Source organism: Monodelphis domestica, chromosome 2, assembly GCF_027887165.1.
Source record: "Monodelphis domestica isolate mMonDom1 chromosome 2, mMonDom1.pri, whole genome shotgun sequence".
Taxonomy (NCBI): Eukaryota; Metazoa; Chordata; class Mammalia; order Didelphimorphia; family Didelphidae; genus Monodelphis; species Monodelphis domestica.
Genome location: NC_077228.1, coordinates 306,193,565 through 306,212,811, shown reverse-complemented (window position 1 = coordinate 306,212,811; position 19,247 = coordinate 306,193,565). Strand labels below are relative to the sequence as shown.

The 19,247-nt window shown below is 34.5% G+C and overlaps 1 protein-coding gene across 43 annotated transcripts in view; it reads left to right on the top strand.

The window, feature by feature from the left end:
- DST (dystonin) overlaps positions 1-19,247 on the top strand; it is a 612,681-nt gene that overhangs the window by 370,277 nt on the left and 223,157 nt on the right. For all 43 annotated transcript variants that reach the window (XM_056814337.1, XM_056814311.1, XM_056814295.1 and 40 more), the window contains 2 exons: positions 17,099-17,211; positions 17,320-17,426. In XM_056814337.1, coding sequence (XP_056670315.1) covers positions 17,099-17,211; positions 17,320-17,426 — 220 coding nt within the window. The remainder of the gene's footprint in view (positions 1-17,098; positions 17,212-17,319; positions 17,427-19,247) is intronic.

The window sequence follows — 19,247 nt, the reverse complement described above, 5'->3', positions numbered from 1 at the left end:
CAAGACATAGTTTTATGTATATTTATATAACGTGGTTATATAAATGTATATTTATAAATATAGTTATATAGATATATCTTCTGGTGAAATGATATAATTTAATGTAACAAATAAATTTAAATTAATTAAATAAATAAATTTAAATTAAAAAGTAAACATTAAAAAGAATAAAAGTCTTATAGGGTATTGAATGGATAATCTATAGAAGATTTATAGTAAAACATGGACAGGACAGGAATTATATAGAAGATGATACAACATAGAAGGATGTTACATTGATCAGTGGAGAGCATCCCCATTCAAAGAGACCATAGATCTTTCTCATTATCCCTTAAAGTGTCTAACTTCTTTGCCCCCCAGTTATTGAACAATACATTTTATTTGAATGAATTAATGAATGAGTATGTAAATAAATGAGTTAAAGGGTCTGTAAATAAATCATAAGAACATAGAATCTGAGTTCTAGAACTTGAAGGGACTTAAGAAGCTATCCAGACTAACACCCTGTTGATTTATAATTTGGGTCCTATAGAGATTAAATGAGATGTCCATTTGAGATATGTCAGGGGCAAAATTTAAAATCAAGCCACCTGCTTTCAGTTCTTTACTATTATAAAGAGCGATGTTATATGGTAAACCTAAATTTTTTTTTTAAGCTTACCTGCGGTATTTGCTTAGTAGTGAGATATTTGAGGCACAGGTTATGACAGTTTAGTCGGTGTTTTTTTCCCCTTAATTCCAATCTGAAATCCAGAAGGGGTTGCTGATTTCACATTTCTCCCTAAAGTGCTTCCATGAACTCATGTCCCCCAAATCCCTGCAATATTGACTGTTCCCATATTTTTTATTTTTTTATTGCGTGATGTAAGGCAAAAGCTGTTTTTTCAACTTACATCTCATCCTCATATTGATCTGAAGCATGTTTTCATGTAGTCACTTATAATTTATGATTCTTCTTTTTAAAACTGTTCATCAGTTAAGCACATATGTTTGGGAAATGGAGTAGGTGTTAAAAATTACATCAATTCTTTGTATATTTTGAATATGGGAGTTTTTTAGAGGTATTTTAGGTCAACATCCCACTCCCCCATTATGGTTTCTTTTCTAATCCAGTCTTTTTTAATGTGCAAACTTCCTAATTTAATATAATCAAATTTATGTGTTTTATGTTTTTTCATCATCGTATTTACCATTTATAAGTCAGTCATCAAGCATTTAAAAAACTTATTATGTATTATGTTCTATGATAAGAGTCAGGGATACAAAGAAATGTGAAAACATTACCCTTGCCTTCAGGGTGCTCATATTCTTACAAATTATGAATAACTGGGGACTTTTAGGATATATGTAGAGCTGATGGAAAGTTATCTCAGAAGGAAAGCACTAGTGGGGATATGTGTGGGAGGATTGGGAAAGGTAGAAGGTGAGGTAGTGAAAGAATCTAGGGATGCTAAAAAACAAGAGATAGAGGGAGAGCTTTCAGGGTATGGAGGACAGCTAAAGGTATGCAGTTGGCATGTAGATATAAATAGCATGTTGATGAACAATGAAACAAGTAAACCAGGGAAACTGGTCTTAAAGGAGGTGGAGGGGATTAAAAATGTAAGGCTAGCAATATTGGAAAGGGAAAGGGGTTTTAAATAACTAATAGAATTTTATATTTGATTGTGGAATTAATAGGGAGCCACTGAAGTTAATTGAGAAGGGTTAGGGTAGTAATGTGGTCAGAACTAAGTCTTAGGAAGATCACCTTGGTAGCTGAGTGAGGAGAGATGAGGCTAGGATAGCATTTAGAAGAATAGTGCATTAGTCTAGGCAGACTGACTGACCTGTGGTGGTGCTCTTGTGAAGGTAGAAATTATGTCTTGACAAGTTGGGAAGAGTGTGAGTCAAGAGTCAAAGAAGGCACTGTGGTAACTGCCTACCTAGAAAGATGGTAGTATCCTCAACAGTAATGGGAAAGTTGAAAAGAGGGATGTATTTAGAGGGAAGATAATGAATTTTCTTCTGGATCTACTGTCTGAGGTGCCTATGGGACTTCCAGTTTGAGATGTCCAAAAGGCAGTTGGTGATATGAGACAGAATATAAAGAGAACCACTGGGATTGGATATATAGAGCAAAAATCATCTTCTGAATTTTTGAAAGCAGATGTGATCACTAAAAGATAGTTGGGGGGGATACCTATAATTAATGAATATGGCATGGATGGAGATCAGGCAAAAGAAAAGATGGAGTAGTGAAATAGGTATGAGGAGGAACCAGGAGAGAAGTTTCACAAAAATTTGGAATGGAGAGAAAATCCAGGAGGAGGCAGTGATCAACAATGTCAATAATATATAAAGGTTTGGAAGGATAATCTCACCTACCCCTATTCATAGTTGTAAAAGATACTTGGTTTTGTTCTCTTCTATTTTCTAAAAATTGCATTACCTTTTATATTTAGCTTATGGATATATTAATTTTTGAGATATAATTCAGAGAAATCATGCTCACAGGATATAGCTTGATGACTTTCCTTTTTTGGAGATTGTTATAATTTTTGCCCATTTCCAATCTGGTGACACACCCATTCTTAAAGATTTAGGGAACACTTAAAACAGTTAACAATAACTGACAAATTAAATAAATATTGGCATCAGTACACTATGTCATATTTTACAAAGGATAAATTATAGTAGAACCATGATTGTGAGGATTGAAGAGCATTCCATGCAAGGTTAAATTGAAGGAAAGAGAGAAGACAAACCTTAGGGTGAGGAGGCATAGTATAGCTATCTACAAGTACTGAAGTTTTGGAGAGGGATTAGCCTTGTTCTGCTTGGTCTCAAAGTGTAGAATTTACTTATAGGCCGATTTTACATTGTTGGGGGAAAAAAACAACAAACCTTCCTAACAATTAGAACTACCATAAAATGGAATAGGCTCCCTCAGAAAATAGTGACAATCATTAAAAATCTTCTGCTAGAGGTTGGATAAATGCTTTGTTAAACTATAGATAATTAATTTAAAGCTAGAAGCATTCTTAAAACTCATTTAGACCAAATAGTTTCTGAGAGACTCTGGGATATAATAAAAAAAAAAAGCACTGTATTGTTGTTAGGAGCAATGAGTTCAGGACCTGTGTGACCATGAGCAAGTCATTTATAAAGTGATGATAATGCTGTTACCTACCTCAGAGTTATTGGAAAAAAAGCACATTTGGAAATACCAAATTATATATATTTGATAATTATTAGAAGGACTTATTTTTCAGATAGAAGTTGAATTATATGACAACTCAGGAATTTTTTTTGTGAGATTCTATGATTTTGTGTTTCTGTGTTATCAACAGTGTTCTCATTGTCAGAACTCTTCTAATGAGACTCTTATGAGCCTTGATGATAGGGATCAGAAGGGACCCATTATCATCTCCTTATATTGGAATGTAAGCCATTGAACCTTGTTTAGTCCTTTATCATTGTTCATTCATGTTTACCATTTTACTTTTCTCTCCTTTGGTATTTGAATTTCAGAGTTTCTCTGCAGATGTAGTCTTTTCTTTAGGAATACTTGGAAGTCTTCTATTTCTGTAGCATTCTACTTAGCTTTGCTGGATAGGTTATTATTTGCTGTGAATTCATATCTTTGCCTTCTGGAATATCATATTCAAAGCTCCCCATTCCTTATTACTGATGGCTACTAAATAATGTATAATTTTGACTGTGACTCTTTGTCTTGAATTCGGTCTTCCTGGCTGCTTCCACTATTATTTCATTGACTTAGAAATTCTGAATTTTGGCTATTCCTTAGAGTTTTCACTTTGGAGTTTCTTTCAGGAAGTGATTAGAGGATTCTTTCTTTTTGTACTTTGTTCTCTGATTCTTAAGATATATTGGGTAGTTTTCTGTTAAGATTTCTTAAAATATGATGCATATGCTATTATATTTTATGGAATCTCCTCTAGATCTGATTCATAATCTTTCCCTAAGTGCTGAAATATTTCCACAGGCATGTTTCTGGCCTGACCTATCCTCAGTGCTGCTTTTCTCTTACTAACCCAATGCTAGCCTGGGCCGAATAAAGGACTCATTTTGACTTTTTCTAATTTCTACATTAAGAATCAGTCTGATGCATTTTATAGAAATGTCTAGATTAGTACATAGATGCAGAGTCTCACTGCACTGCAACCTATTACTCTACAATCTTGGCTTGTTCCATAGGCATGTAACTTGAAGAAAATTTATTGACTCACAGATATAAACTGGGTTGGCCAAATTCATGGATTTGATAGGGTACTTCAAAAGCTTTTACTGATATGGGGAAGATACTTATTTAGAATATAAACTCAGAATGCAGGTACTATTTCATTTTTGTTTTTATATTCTCAGCTCAAAATTGCTTGATTTAATTAAATAGAATGGTTACTGATTTTTACCATTAGTCAAAACTCAAGAACATAACAATTGTTGATCACAGCAGCCCTATAGTGATATGGCATACTGAGATCCTAATATATGAGCTAGTGGGTGGAACAATTGATGAGTAGGAATGGCATAGGAATAAGCTTTGTCTCAGCATGTCTGATTGTCCCTAATCATGAAAACTTTGCAATACTCCTTTAGTAAATTTTCTACAGCATTCAAGTTTTTGGCACATGTTTTTAAACTTTTGTCATTTGATTAAAATGACCTTTTTTGGTAGCTTAATCTTCATAGCTTTAAGCCCTTTGCTTTAATTCCATCAAGTTTAAACTTCAGGTATTTTTCTTACATTTTTTTCTTCACATTATTTTGTGTGTTCTTGTACCTGGCTTTGTTTGGATCCTTACAATACCTGATGCCAAAAAGCAAACCAAAACTTTGTACCAAACTTCTCTCACTGTGTGTCTTTGTGTCTCTGTGCCTGTCTGTCTCTCTCACTCACTCTCTCACTCTCTCACTCTCTTACTCTCTCACTCTGTCTCTCTCTGTCTCTCTGTCTCTCTTTTTTTGGTATGAAGCCCTATCATGCTAAAGATACCTTTTGGAAAACCTGAGGAAAAAATTACTAACAATCACAAATGAATCCCACAGTAGTGTGGTCATTGAAAGGAAAATAATAATGATAATAACGCCACCTTTTCCACATAAAAAATGATGCTATGAAATCATCATCGGTTAGGTATGTTTTGATATTTCATGGAAAAAATTGACTGTGGTTAAGAAAACTCTCCTTGACATCTGACTTTACATACTTGGATGGCTTCCCTTCTCCTTTAGTATTCAGAAAAATACATCACTTATTTTAAGAGCTTAAACAGTTGATAGTTTCTACTAAACTGTTAAGGCATATGTTCACTTCCAATGTTATTTTTATTTAAACTTTGTTCAGTATCAGATCTCTCTTATGTAATACCTTTGGATCACCTTTACCTTTTTTGACGTATTTTAATTATCATTAAAATTCATTTAGTGAACTGTTTTGTTAATTTACCAAATAACTCTATACTGGATTCCTTCACTCAGGTTCTCCAGATTGCCTTGTTTGCAGATAAAAGTATGTTCTATCAAGACCAGGAATATGGCTAAATTTCAAAATAAGATTTGCAATAATGCAAAAGAATGGGTTTAAGTATTCATAAAGGAAAGGCCACGTAACTAGAGAATGGCTGTTGTCCATCCAGACTATGCAATTCCATTGGATAAACAGACTATAGTGCTGGTTCCCTCAGTACATACATTTTGGACTGTCAGCAAATGAACAATGAATTGGACCTGTATCTGATTAAGAGGAGAAGGGTGGTCTAGATTAGTGCTGGAAGATTGTGTATTAATTTTAATGACCCAAAACTTTTCCTTGAAACAAAGGCCTGGAGCAAGTAGTGAAGAAGGATGGGGGTTGATATTTGTGTGGTGGGCAGACACAGTATGGAATCTCTGTTTCTTTATTAATGGTTAAAGTGGGAATTGTTGGATTCTTGAGCCTCACTGGATTTTGAGAGAGGGAGATGGGGAAAGGGAGAGGGAGAAAAAAAAGGAGAGGGAAAAGGGAGGGAAGAAAGGAAAAGGGGAAAAATAGTGAAAACCTAGAGAAAAACAGATCACAGTTTTTCATCCTGGCCAATTGAAAAAGGAAATGGATGCTAGGTCAGATGTCCCACCTGATGGTTAGGGATATTGAATGAATTGCCTGTGGAGAATTATGAGAGGCCATGGACCAAGAGGATAAAGGATAAGAGTATGGATGGGTTGTGACCTGTATCACTACCATTGGAGAGAGTACTTGCATCACTAAATACATAGATTCATTGAAGAACTGAAATAATGACTTTATCCCTTGAAAAAAGTTATTTTCACATCTAAATAAGTTCTGCATTTGTGAAATACTTAAGTGGTCAGAACCCATTTTTTTTGTATCTATGTAAGAAATAACAGCATAAATGAAAGAACTATTTTTCTTTTTTCTTTATTTGTGGCATTTAAATTTCTTTATCTCTGTCCTCTGTTAATGATCATTAAACAATCTTATGAAGATTTTCTCTCTCCCATGCCACAAAATGTGAAATATGCTAACCAGGTACTTAGGTCTTTGCTCAAAGACACACACACACACACACACACACACACACTCACACACACACACACACACACACACACACACACACACCGCTTCCTAGGAGTTTTGGCTTAGTTTCTTACCACAGTCTGTGCCCAAATATGAGCACAACAGGATTGCATCCACCCAGTGACGCAGGAATTCATTCAGCTTCCCTATGTTCCTCTTCATTTGCTGGGGAAAACATGACATTTACTGCTGTGAGGAAGATAACTTTTTTTTTCTCACCAACTTGCAAAGTCTGAACATGTTTGAATCCAATAGAAATCAGAGCATTCATTTTGAGGCATGTGTTTGAATGTTGTTATGGTAACTTTATTGCTATTACAGGACATCTGAAATGTACTTTGTAGGAACCTTCCTCATTGTAAAGCCCTAAAGTTCCTTTTTAAAGTTCAGAGACTTTGAACCACAGATGGTGTTTCTGTTTTGAAAAGTGCTTCTCTTTTATTCTTTGCTCTTTTGGGTAAAGAAAGGTGTCAGGCTTTATTTTTAATTCTGTATGAATAGCTTTGTATTCATGTGAATTCTCAGGTGATTTGTTTTGCAATCATGACTTTTTGTGGGCCATCTCTCTCCTGCAATGCTTATATTGCCTTCATAGTTATAGTTCCTTCCTTTAACTCCCCTTCTTAACTCTACATAGGTCCACATATTGAGAATCTTTTCTTTATTTTGAAAAAACCTAGATAATTCAAACTAATGAGAGAGTTGTATTGGGATGAGGAAGAGGCCTGAGTAAATGAATGAACATGATAAATTACAGAGTTGTTTCAGAGAAATGAAATCTTATGAAAATATATTCAATCATTGCAACTAGGATAACAATGTTTCTATGTAGATAGCCTGAGAAAATCCTTCTTTTCAGAATGAGTTACCTTTCCCGGTGTTATTTTTGTCAGTGGAAACATTGTTCTGTTGCTTTTCCAAGACATAAACAATGGAATCATCTCTGTTTTCTACATCTAATTAAAATTCGTCTGCCTTGTTCTTTAGAACAAACATAAATTTGCTTTCATGAACTTTTAGTATAAAATTGTCTGTCTTTGGACATAGTAGAAAGGGCACAAGGTAAAGAGTCAGAAAATGTGGGTTTTAAAACCTAGTTCTCTTCACTTTTGTGTGACTTCTTTGCTTCAATTTCTAATTTATAAAGTAAAAAAGTTATACCGGTTAATTCTTAATTTTCTTTGGCATGTGAGTGAGTTTCACAATTTCACGAAGATCTAAAACCATACATACTCAGAATGTACTATCAACTCTAACAATTTTTCCATATCTTTTCCAGGATATTCTTTCCTTTTCTTTTCCCCCCTCCTAATCCTTCCTTTTCCCTTTTATATATTATTTTCCTTCACTAGAAGAATAAACTCCTAAAGATAAGGTCTGTTCTTTTGAGGAAATGATTGGAGGGGTTAGGTGAGGGCAAACTTTATATTTACATCCAGTGTGCTTAGCAAAGTGCCTAGAATACAGTACTTAATAAATGCTTTATCTGTTTATCAATATATTCTTTCCTGATCAGGATCTGAGATTCATATTTATTCTGTATGTCAATCAATCAACAAGCATTTGTTAAGTATTCATTAAATGCCAGGAACTATGCTAGGTTCTGGGGTACAGAGTCAAAAAGGAAGCATTTCCTTGCCATCAAAAAACTTATATTCTGTAGGGGAGAAGATAATACACATATAAACCATCTTGAGTTTTGTTCCTGCTTTTCTGCCCATGTTATTTTCCTGATCTGTCCTAACTTTTTGACCCTACTCAGATATTCTTTCTGATTCTTTGTTGGACTTGGATATTTCTATGCTATTTTGACTATACCTGGCTTGCTATTTAGTATTTCCCTCTATGATGGTGTTGAGTGTTTAATCCATTACAGATTATTTCCATATTTACTAAAACCAATTAAGTAAATGAATTAAAAAAAGAATAAATTACAAGAAAGAAGTTTTAAGGTGTTTAATAAATCATGCTATATTAAATGTTTTTAAATTTCTGATTTGAATGTTATATTCTAATTTATTCAACTGTTGCCAATTATTAAGATCCTTTAAATGACTTATTTTATGTTTCTTAATGTGTATAAAAACCATTTTATACCTCAAAGCAATTTCTTTATGTTGTTAAAAAAAGAAAATGATGACTTTTGTTATCAGTAGTAGCATGAATATCAGTGAAATGATCTCCAGGATCTGGTTTATGAACCTTGGGATTAGGAGTATGTCCACAGTTTAACCCTTTTTCTTTCCCCAACTCTGCTAAATTTCTGTGACAAGATTTGGTCATCATCAATCTTAGTGTCTATCTTTTGTATCTATTATCTTCTAGCTAGTACCTCTCTTTAACCATTTGGTTCAAAGGAAATTGCCAAAAAGTCCTGTTCCTTTCTAGGCATTTTGACCCTGTTAAAAGCCTTCCACTGGTTTTCTCCCATAACCAGGAGTCTTAAGAACCAGACAACACTGAACTAATTCTGCAAATGAGGGTTGTTGCCTCTCTGTAGGATTTCTTGTAGCTGGCAGATGGTAGAAGTGTTCAACTTGCTGATTAGAACTATAGGGTTCTAGGAAAACACACTCATAAGTGTCAAGGAAGTAGCACATTCTACACACACTCTGTGATTAATTTTCTCTAGACTTATCTACTGCTGCTCACACATACCACTCTGTACTGTCTGCACCCCCCCCTCCCCCCCCCCCCCCCCCCCCCCCGTCGTCTCTTACTTGGAATAATCTCCTTTCTTATCCCCTTCTCTGAACTTTCTTGGATTTTTTTTTCCCAAACTCACCTTACATTCCATCTCATGTAGAAGAATTTACTTAGTCCTTTATCAACACCCTCAACTTCTTTCTGAGATTACTTTTAATCTTTTCTGTATATTTCTTGAATGTGCCAAGTTTTTTTTTTTGTTTGTTTTTTTGTCTTCCCATTAGAGTATGATTTACTTAAGGTCAGGAATTGCTTTTTAAAATATCCCTGGCATTTGATACAGTGCCTAGTATGACAAGCACTAAATAACTGCTTATTTTAAAAAAATGATTATCCAAGAGTACTTGGGAATCTGAAGCACTGATCTTGGGAGTTCTATGAGAGCCTCATTAGATACAAGCAAGGAAGCAGTTTGATCACTAATTCAATGAAAACAAAAGGGAGTAAAACTAATTGATCAGTGCCCCAAATTGGGAAAAGCAAAGTAGTAGAAGTGAATTGCCTCCTAAAAGCTAGATATGTATAAGGGTAATTTTTTTCTCCAGTTGATATAGCGTGCTTGTTTTTGAGGATGGGGTTGCCCTTCAGTTCCTGATTTTGAATACAAGCTCTGCCATGTTAGTACTTTGGGTAACAACTTTCCTAGGTCTCAGGTGCATCATTTATGCATTCAGGAGGTTGGAGTAGATGTAATAATAATAATCATAATTAATAATAGTTTTTAAAGTGCTATGCATAAGTTCACTTCTGAACTTCTGGTATGCACAGCAACCCTATGAGATAGGTGCTATTATTTTCTCCATTTATAGATGAGGAAACTGAAAGTAAGAGAAGCTGAGTAGCTTGCCTAGGGTCACACAGCTGTGAGAGTTAAATTAATAGACAATAACTCAAGTATTTATAAGATTGTCAAAATAAAAACTAGAGTTAAAAGGGAGCTAACTAACTCAAGACATGGTCTCAATAAAGAAGAGAAAAAGGGAGGAGTCCCAGGAGGAGTCCCAGATAGTTATAAACAGTCATGTAAAGATGCACATAAACGAAAGGAAAAGGATGCTGGGAAATACAAAATGAATTCTGGGAATGTAATCCTGGGGTTCAAGATTTTCCAACTATACACAGCTAATAAATGTTTTAGGCTTTGGTTTTGGACTAGTTGATATTTAGTGACTTTCCATTTCTAAATCTATGACACGTGTTTTTTTATAGGGTAGTGTATACTCGTTTAGTCTAAATGAAGTATATAGCACCTTTATCATTGCTTAATTTATTAGTGTCCCCCCCCCCAATTCCTATGTAATTTTCTAATGCACTTCTAATTTATAATATTTCTAATAATATGTGACCTAATATAGTTATTGATACATTGGTGCCCTGGTAAGCTGAGCACCTCATTTGGGTGTGGTTGTACCACAGGCATCTACTTTGGAAAAGGAATGTTCTGCCAAATTTATCTGTGTGTGTTTGGGATGTTCATGTATGACTTTAAAGGGCAGAGATCCAGCTTCATCAAAAGCTTGACAAGTCTTCTAATTTCTTTTAATATCTGGAGTCAATTAACTGTTGGGATTTTATAACTTTAATTGAATCCCTGTCATGACACTGAATGGAAAATATTCCTGTAGAATGTGATCATCTTATCTCTTTTTATGCCAAAGCATCAAAAAGAATTCTAGATTTTGTTTTTAATTCATACATTTAAGCCATCTTTAGTTAACATACAAAGTAACTTAGACAAGTGAGAAAACACCTATTCAGGCAAATGTTAGGACTGCATAAATGTTGAGAGTTATTGTCATGATAGAAGTGATGATTAGTATTCTTGAGTTGAAGGTAGGAATTTTAGCTTTGTAAAAGAGAATAAAACTATGCCATCTATGGAAACAGAAAGAAACCCCTGAGTGAGCCAGAGATTAGCTTTCTGGCAACCCCAGATGTTTGGAATTGCTCTTGCTAGAGGGTCAAACAAAGAAGTCATCTTTGTCAGCAAAGGAGTTTCTGAGCACTCATAAATCCATCATTTGATTCACTCTGATTGGTGGGTTTGTAGACCAGAACAATTGCATTATGTGGGCTGGCAATAATGGCCAGTCATTTTATGCAGAAGGCAGGAATTAAAAAGGGTCAAGGACAGCCAGTTGATATAGTGCCTCAAGCCTTGAATCTGGAATCAGGAGGACCTGAGTCCAAATCTGATCTCAGATACTGACTAGCTTTGTGAACCTGGGCAAGCTACTTGCCCTGCTTGCCTCAGTTTCCATATCTGTAAAATAAGCTGGAGAAGGAAGTGGCAAACTAGTCCAAAATCTTTGCCAAGAAAACCTCAAATAGGGTTCTGAAGAGTGAGACCTGATTGAACATGAACAACCAGAATGTTAGGATACAGAAGAAGAAAAAGAGAACCATGGAGAAAAAATAGAAAGAAGAGAGAGAAAAAAGATACGAAGTAGTGGCCATTAGGGTGATAGCAGAGATGTTGGTGGTTGAAAGACTTTAAGCTGGTTATTGAGCAGCAGATAGCTGAGGTCAGCAGTGAAGAGTCAGAAGAAAGAATAGCCCTACAGACATTTAGGGAGATTAGGACCATGAAATAGCATAAATAACTCTGAACCTCAGTAGTCTAGCCCTTGAAGACAGTCACTTTTATTACATATCAGTTTGTATATAGTCTATAGGGACTGGATGATACAGTCAGCCTTTGGACTTCACTAGTCCCTAAAAATTCATTAGTAATAAAATTATCTCTTTGTTACATGGAAGGCACATCAGTTATTATAGAAAATGTTTTCAACCTACATTTCCATACTTATTTCATATTATGCTTATTTTACAAACATTGTTTTAAAATGTCCAGAATACAATTCTGAACCCAAACCAATTCTTATCGTTTCTCTGTGATATTATCCATTTTATTTTCTACTTTTAAAAAATGATTTTGCTATTGACACCTGCTATTTAAAATCAGATTTTGCTATTGACACCTGCATGTTTGTCTACAAACAACTGCAATCTTCACATTCCTATATCATAAATAAGTATTCTTTTGGTCTTCCACTAAATATTGACAAAAGTACTAAATTTTTATGTATGAAATGTTTTATATGAAATACTAACTTTCCCTAAAGCTCAATAGTTCTGTGGGGATTTTTTTTGGTTGTTTTAAATTAATTAAAAAATTATTAGGCACCTATTTTCTCTCTATCCTTCTTCCTCCCTAACCCTCATTGAGAAAGAAAAATAAAACCTTTGTTACAAATATGCAGAGCAAATATGCTGAGCCAAACAAGTTCCACATTGACTTTGTTGAAAAATATGTCTTATTTGGAATATTGATAACATCACTTCTCTGTCAGGCATTGAGTAGCATTCATGAGTCCTTTGAAATCATAGTCATATCATTGATTAGAATTCAGTACTTCAAAATTGTTCATTTTTACATTGCTTTTATTTTTTCCAGTCAATTGCTTTATTTTTTTCTGTGCCATACATATATTAGTAGCATTGTTCTAAGAGCACACTCATACAAAACCATATTCCCAAAACAAAATTGTAAATACACTGATGTGAAAGATAGTATGTTTTGATCCATATCTGTCCGTCCAACCCCAACAATTCTTTCTCTACAGGTAGATACCATACCCCATCATAAGTCTTTTCAGGATTGATCCAGATCATTACATTGCTGAGAGTAGTCAAGTGTTCACAGCTGATCACTGTACAATATAGTTGCTACTGTTTATATTGTTCTCCCAGTTCTGTTTATTTCTCTCTGCATCACTTCATGCAGATCTGTCCAGCTTTTTCTGAAATAATCTTGTTCATCATATCATCAGCATGTACCATTTGTTCAGCCATTCCCTAACTGATGGACATCTCCTCAATTTTCTACTCTTTGTCACCATAAAAAAAGCTGCTATAAATATTTTTGAACGAGTAGATCCTTTCTTCTTTTTTTACGATCTCTTTGAGATACAGACCTAGTAGTCTGTATCAATGGGTATGCACACTTTTTTGGGGGGGTATAGTTCCAAATTGAATGATTGAATCAGTTTACAACTCCACCAACAATGCATTAGTGTTTCAATTTTGCCACATCCCCTCCACTGCTTAGCCATTATTTTATAAATTGTTCCCCTGATTCTGTTCACCTCACTTTAAGTCAGTTCGTAAAAATCTTCTTGGGTTTCTTTAGGGAATAATTTTCCCAGTGAAACATCATCATTATAGTTTCTCATGACATAATAAGATTCTTTTTTATTCATAGGACATTTTCTGCTTTTTCCATTTCCCATTGGGTTTGTGGCACAGTGGATAAAGTACATATCTGGTGTCAGGAAGACTCAAGGTCAAAACTTCTTTTAGCCACTAACTGTGTGACCCTGGGCAAGTCACTTAACCTCTATTTCAGTTTACCCAACTATAAAATGGGGCTAATAATAACACCTGTCTTTCAGAGTTGTTGTATCAAATCAGATAATATTTGTAAAGTTCAATGCCTGGAACATAAGAGAAACTTAATAATCTTTTCCCTCTCTCCCTGTCTGCCTCCATTCCTCTTTTTTCTCTCTCCTTTAGTTTTTAGTCCTTTACCACCAAAAAAAGAACTACTATAAATATTTTTGTACATGTAGACTTTTCCCCTCTTTGTTTTATCTACTTGGACTATCACCTGTGCCTTGAAAACACTCTCTCTTTATTTCTGTTTCTTGGAATCCATTTTTTCAAAAGACTCAGCTCAGTTGACACTTCCTGTATAAAACCTTTCCGTAATACCCTTTCCAACTGTTACTGTTTTCCCATCCAAAATTACTTTGTATTGATAGACATCTGCAACCCTTTTTTGATGTCAAAGGACCATAGTTTTATAGATTTGGAGGTAGAAAAGAACTTAGAGATTATTGAATATAATTCTTTGTATCTATCTGATACAGAATCTCACTATAGATGAAAAAACTGAGACTCAGAAAGAGGAAGATTCTTTCCCAAAGTTACACAAATGGTGTGTGACCGAGATGTAATATAAAAAAGCAAGTGCTTCCTCCCTACTCCAATGGTTATTATCCTCAGAGGAGTTTTTGAGACTCTAGCTCTGCCACTTAGTACCTATGTGACCTTGGTCAAGTCAACTCACCCCTGATGAACCTTAGTTCTGTTTTCCTTTCTTTTCCACCCAACAAATGAGGAGGTTGGACTAGATATCACTGTTTTCTTCTAACTGTAGGATTTTATGATTCTATCTCATTGGGACCAAGTATAATGAAAGAAGAGCAGCTGGCCCAAGTCATGGTCCCAGTAGATTTTGAAAATCAATGGTGAAGTAGAAAAGAAAGATTTAACAGATCATAATTGGCAAAAGCCATATGGAGAGGAGATAAGCCAATCAAAGAAAATATTATGAATATTTAAGTTGCTATTCCCCCCCCCATGCTTTCAGAATTACATCTCTCCCCATCCCAGTTTTCAAAGTTTATAATTTTTCCATATTTCCAAGTATCCTTTGAAAGAAGAAGTAAGGAAAACTAATTTAAAAAAGGTTCTATTTAGATGATGTAAAATATTTTCTATTTAATTATATTAAAATATGTGATATTCTCATCTGTTTTTGTGCTAAAATGATTTCATCATTTGGAAGAAAGTTTTTACCTCTTCTCTTAGTTGAAAAATTTATTCCTCAATGACTTTATTCATTGTTGCTTGGATTACTCAGTGTTTGCTTTTCTTTGGTAATGGCAGGGTTTATATAACAACTTGCCCTTTCTTGTTCTTAAAGTTGGCTGTGTGAGTATATCTGGTCCATATTTCAGCAGAAAGTGTGGATTTTGTCAAAACACTGCTATATTTTACAAAAAAAAAAACAAACAAAAACTTTCCATGTTTATTCCTGTCTAGACTGTGACCCAAATTTGCTTAGGTCTCTGCAATAAAATCTTGCTTTTCTACAAAGGCATTGCATGTGAAATAATACACGTTTTAGAGGGTTCTTTGCTTGAGTTGAGAAATTACTTCTTTTCAGTGTGAGGGGTAAAGATTGATTAAATTTCTCATTTGTTATAGTGACATTTTTGAAAACCTTTGGTATAAGTAGCACAAACATTGCCATTTTTCAGTTCAAGAATCTGAGAATCAATGATTGCTTGCAGTAAAACCATAACAAAGGCACATAAATAAGGTGGCCAGGACTTTACCCTAGGATGACAGATTGAGAGTGTGTTGAAAGCATTTATAATCACTCAGTAGTTCAGAAGAAACAGAATCTGTACCTGCTTGGAAGGACTATTTTGTCAGCCAGATGTCTCAGTGAATAGAGAGCCTGACCTAGAGATGGGAAGTTTTCTATTCAAATATGGCATCAGAAACTTCCTAATAATGTGATGCTGGGCAAGTCACTTAACTCCTATTGCCGAGCCCTTACTGCTCTTCTGCCCTGGAATAAATACATAGTATTAATTCTAAGACAGAAGGTAAGGGTTTAAAAAAAAAAAAGAGGAATGATGGCCTAAGTGATAGATCAGAGGTAAATGTCCTCCCTCCCCAAACAAATGAAAGCAAACCTTACACATATTTTATGCTCTATGGACAAGGAACTGTTTGTGGATTTGCCTTAGGGCAAATATTGATACCTAGATCCTAGATGGGTATACAATGCACACAGATCTAAAAAATGGCATAGAAAAAATTACAGTAAATATACTTTTTAAAGATTAAACACTCTCTGTTTGGCTGCTACTGTATTAATCAGGAAAATGTAAAATATCTCTAGGAGAAAGTTTTCTACTATAGGAACTTAAGATTTTATTGGGAATAAATACTCATGTGAAATTGCATGTGTTGACACGTTAGGATGTGTTTCATAAACAATGGCTGCTCTCAAATTCAGAGAAGAGTTGGAATAATGAAAGAAGGCTTCATAAAGGGCAAGGATTTAAATGGTGCACTTCAGAATGGGTAGGGATTAGAATAAAAAGTGTAGTATGTGAGTAAGAATAGCATGAGCAAAGGCTGTGTTGAGAGGGTCCTAGCGGCAGTGGTGAATTCCAATTGGAGTAAATAATGGAAGGTGATTTCTGATTGAGGAGTGTTTATCTTGTCTACCACATCTGAGACTTATTGCTCTGCTAGCTGACCTTACTCTCTTTGCTTTGGAAGTAATAATTAAATCAAATTAACACTAACTATTCTAGGAAAGGATGTATAAATCAATTATGCCATCACAAGGGTGATTCATGTGACTTATCTTACCAAAATATCTCTCTCTCCCTGATTCACATTTCCCTATATAAATTGTCTTCTTCCTGTAAACTTGTAAGCACCTTGAAGGCAGGAACTCTTTTTGTATTTGTACTTCCAGCACTAAGCACAATGCCTATCATAGAGTAGGCTCTTAAAAAAATGCCTGTTGATTGATTGGCATAAAATAAGCATTTGGTAATTTTTTTTATTCGTGTATAACTTGGGGTTAGAACTTGGCTACATTATTCTGGATGAGCCAAGCCTATGAAGATTAAAATTTTTTTATTCAAAGTTATAAAAATATCAATATTTGTGTTATGCCTATTCTTCCAACTCCATAGAAAAATGAAGTTTTTCAGGGTACTGTAATACTGTGATTTAATAAAAATTCCCATTGGGTTTACTGAGTCAGTTTTAATGAAATTTCTTACGTGTGTGTGTGTGTGTGTGTGTGTGTGTGTGTGTGTGTGTGTGTGTATGAGAGAGAGAGAGAGAGAGAGAGAGAGAGAGAAATATAGTCTTAAGCTGTTATCCAACAGAAGGTAATAAGTATAATGTGTTTCTTTTTTCTCTTTCTAGGCCGGACCTGATAGACATGAATATCGTTGCTGTTCAAAGCAACCTTGCAAATTTAGAACATGCTTTTTATGTAGCAGAAAAAATTGGTGTCATAAGACTTCTTGACCCTGAAGGTGAGTGGTTGCTCTGACCCTGCTATACCTTACCCATTATAAAAGTTTGATCCCTCTTAGCCAGTTCTAGTCCACTTGGTGAAATAACTAATTCCTTTTGTCACTTAGATGTTGATGTCTCCTCACCTGATGAAAAATCAGTGATAACATATGTGTCATCACTCTATGATGCATTTCCGAAGGTACCAGAAGGTGGTGAAGGTATCAATGCTAATGTAAGTAGGAGAATACATCAGCATAATCTATTACCAGTTAAGCATTAGCTGGGTGACTGGGTTCTTTATTAACTGGAAGTACCTAGATAAAGAATACTGATTTTTCATTTTAACTTAATGAGTCATTGCTTTAATTTTGAACATTTGCTAAATAATTCTAGCTAAAATATTTAATTCAGATGCAGGATATAATTGACTAATATTACATAAATGTCTTACTGACAGTAATATTCATTCAGCAAGCATTTATTAAGCATCTACTATATACAAGGCTCAGTGAATACAAAGGCAAAGATGAAACAGTTCTTTCACCTTAGGTGCCTACATTCTATTGGGGTAGCTATCACATAGACAAATATGTAATTATGTAAATATATGCCTACAGATATAAAGATAAATGGAAATAGTAAATATGAGCCAGATTCAGTGGGGCAGGCATTTGCAATGGAAGAAATCAAGAATAACTTTATAGAGGAGATAACAATTAGGCAAACCTTGATAGTCACTAGGGATGCCTTTTGGTATTTTATTATATAAGTTAGCAGAATAATTTTTATCTTAAAATAATTTTGTTTCATTCAGTGTTTGGTGAAACTGTTAGCTTTAAATTTTGAGATTGTCATTTTACCTGAATTTCCCTCCAGTTTTAAACTACTTCTTCAATGACTCATTGTATCATGGAAGGGACACTAGAGTTTCAAAGGTCATACCATCATAGTTCAAATTTTGTCAAGTCCAGTCAAGGTAGAAACATTTCAAATATGAGCCTGTCAATGGATTATTTATATTTTGTCTGAAGATCAGCTTAGTTGTCCCCAAAATCTCAACATAATATGGACTACGAGGTATTAATCTATTGTTATTTACCAAAACTCAATGAAAACTCTTAAGGGGGGGGGGTATAAGGGCACTCATCTTCATTTTCTAAGGGGAACAACTATACCTTCAAAATTACAGATCTTTGTACCAAAATATACATCTAATATAATCTCAAATCTCTCTGTCAACTGCTCCTTATTTGATTAATAATTCAGCTAGTTGGTACAGTAGATGGAGCCTTGGATTTGCAATCAGCAAGGACCCAACTTTGAATATTAACTCATATGTTTACTAATTCTGAGACCATGGCAAACCAACCACTTAATGCCTCTCAGCTTCAATTTCCACATCTGTAAAATGAGGATAATGTACTAAATAGGGTTGTTATAAGGACCAAATAAGGTAACACATGAAAAGCTCTTTGCAGAAAAAATGTTTATAATTGCATTTTATCTGTGTGTATACATTATACCTACCTATCTACATATATGCATACATATATGTTTGTGTGTATATAATGTTTTTGGTCAGGATATAGCATTTATTTTATCAGAAGAGAGTATTCAACAATGCAGATTGTAACTCTTTTATAATTTATGATTTTAGAGAGTAATTTGGGTCATGTAGGGAAACTAAGTGATTTGGCCTTTGTCATATAGCTGAGGCAGGAATTAAACCAGGATATCTGCCTCTAAGCCCATTACACTGTATTTTCCTTGTACTTTCTTTGTACTTATATAGATACCCATACACACAAATAGACACATCTATTTGTTTAGCATTTCTATATTTTAAAACACTTTCATATGTTTATCTCACCTAATTCTCATAATACTGTTTTTATTTAATTTATTAATAATATAATACATACTATTATTTATATTTAAAAAACCCTTACCTTCTTTTCTTGAATCAACACTGTGTATTGGTTCTGAGGCAGAAGAGTGGTAAAGGCTAGGCAGGGATAGGTTGTGGGGCAATAAGTGACTTGTTCAAGGTCAC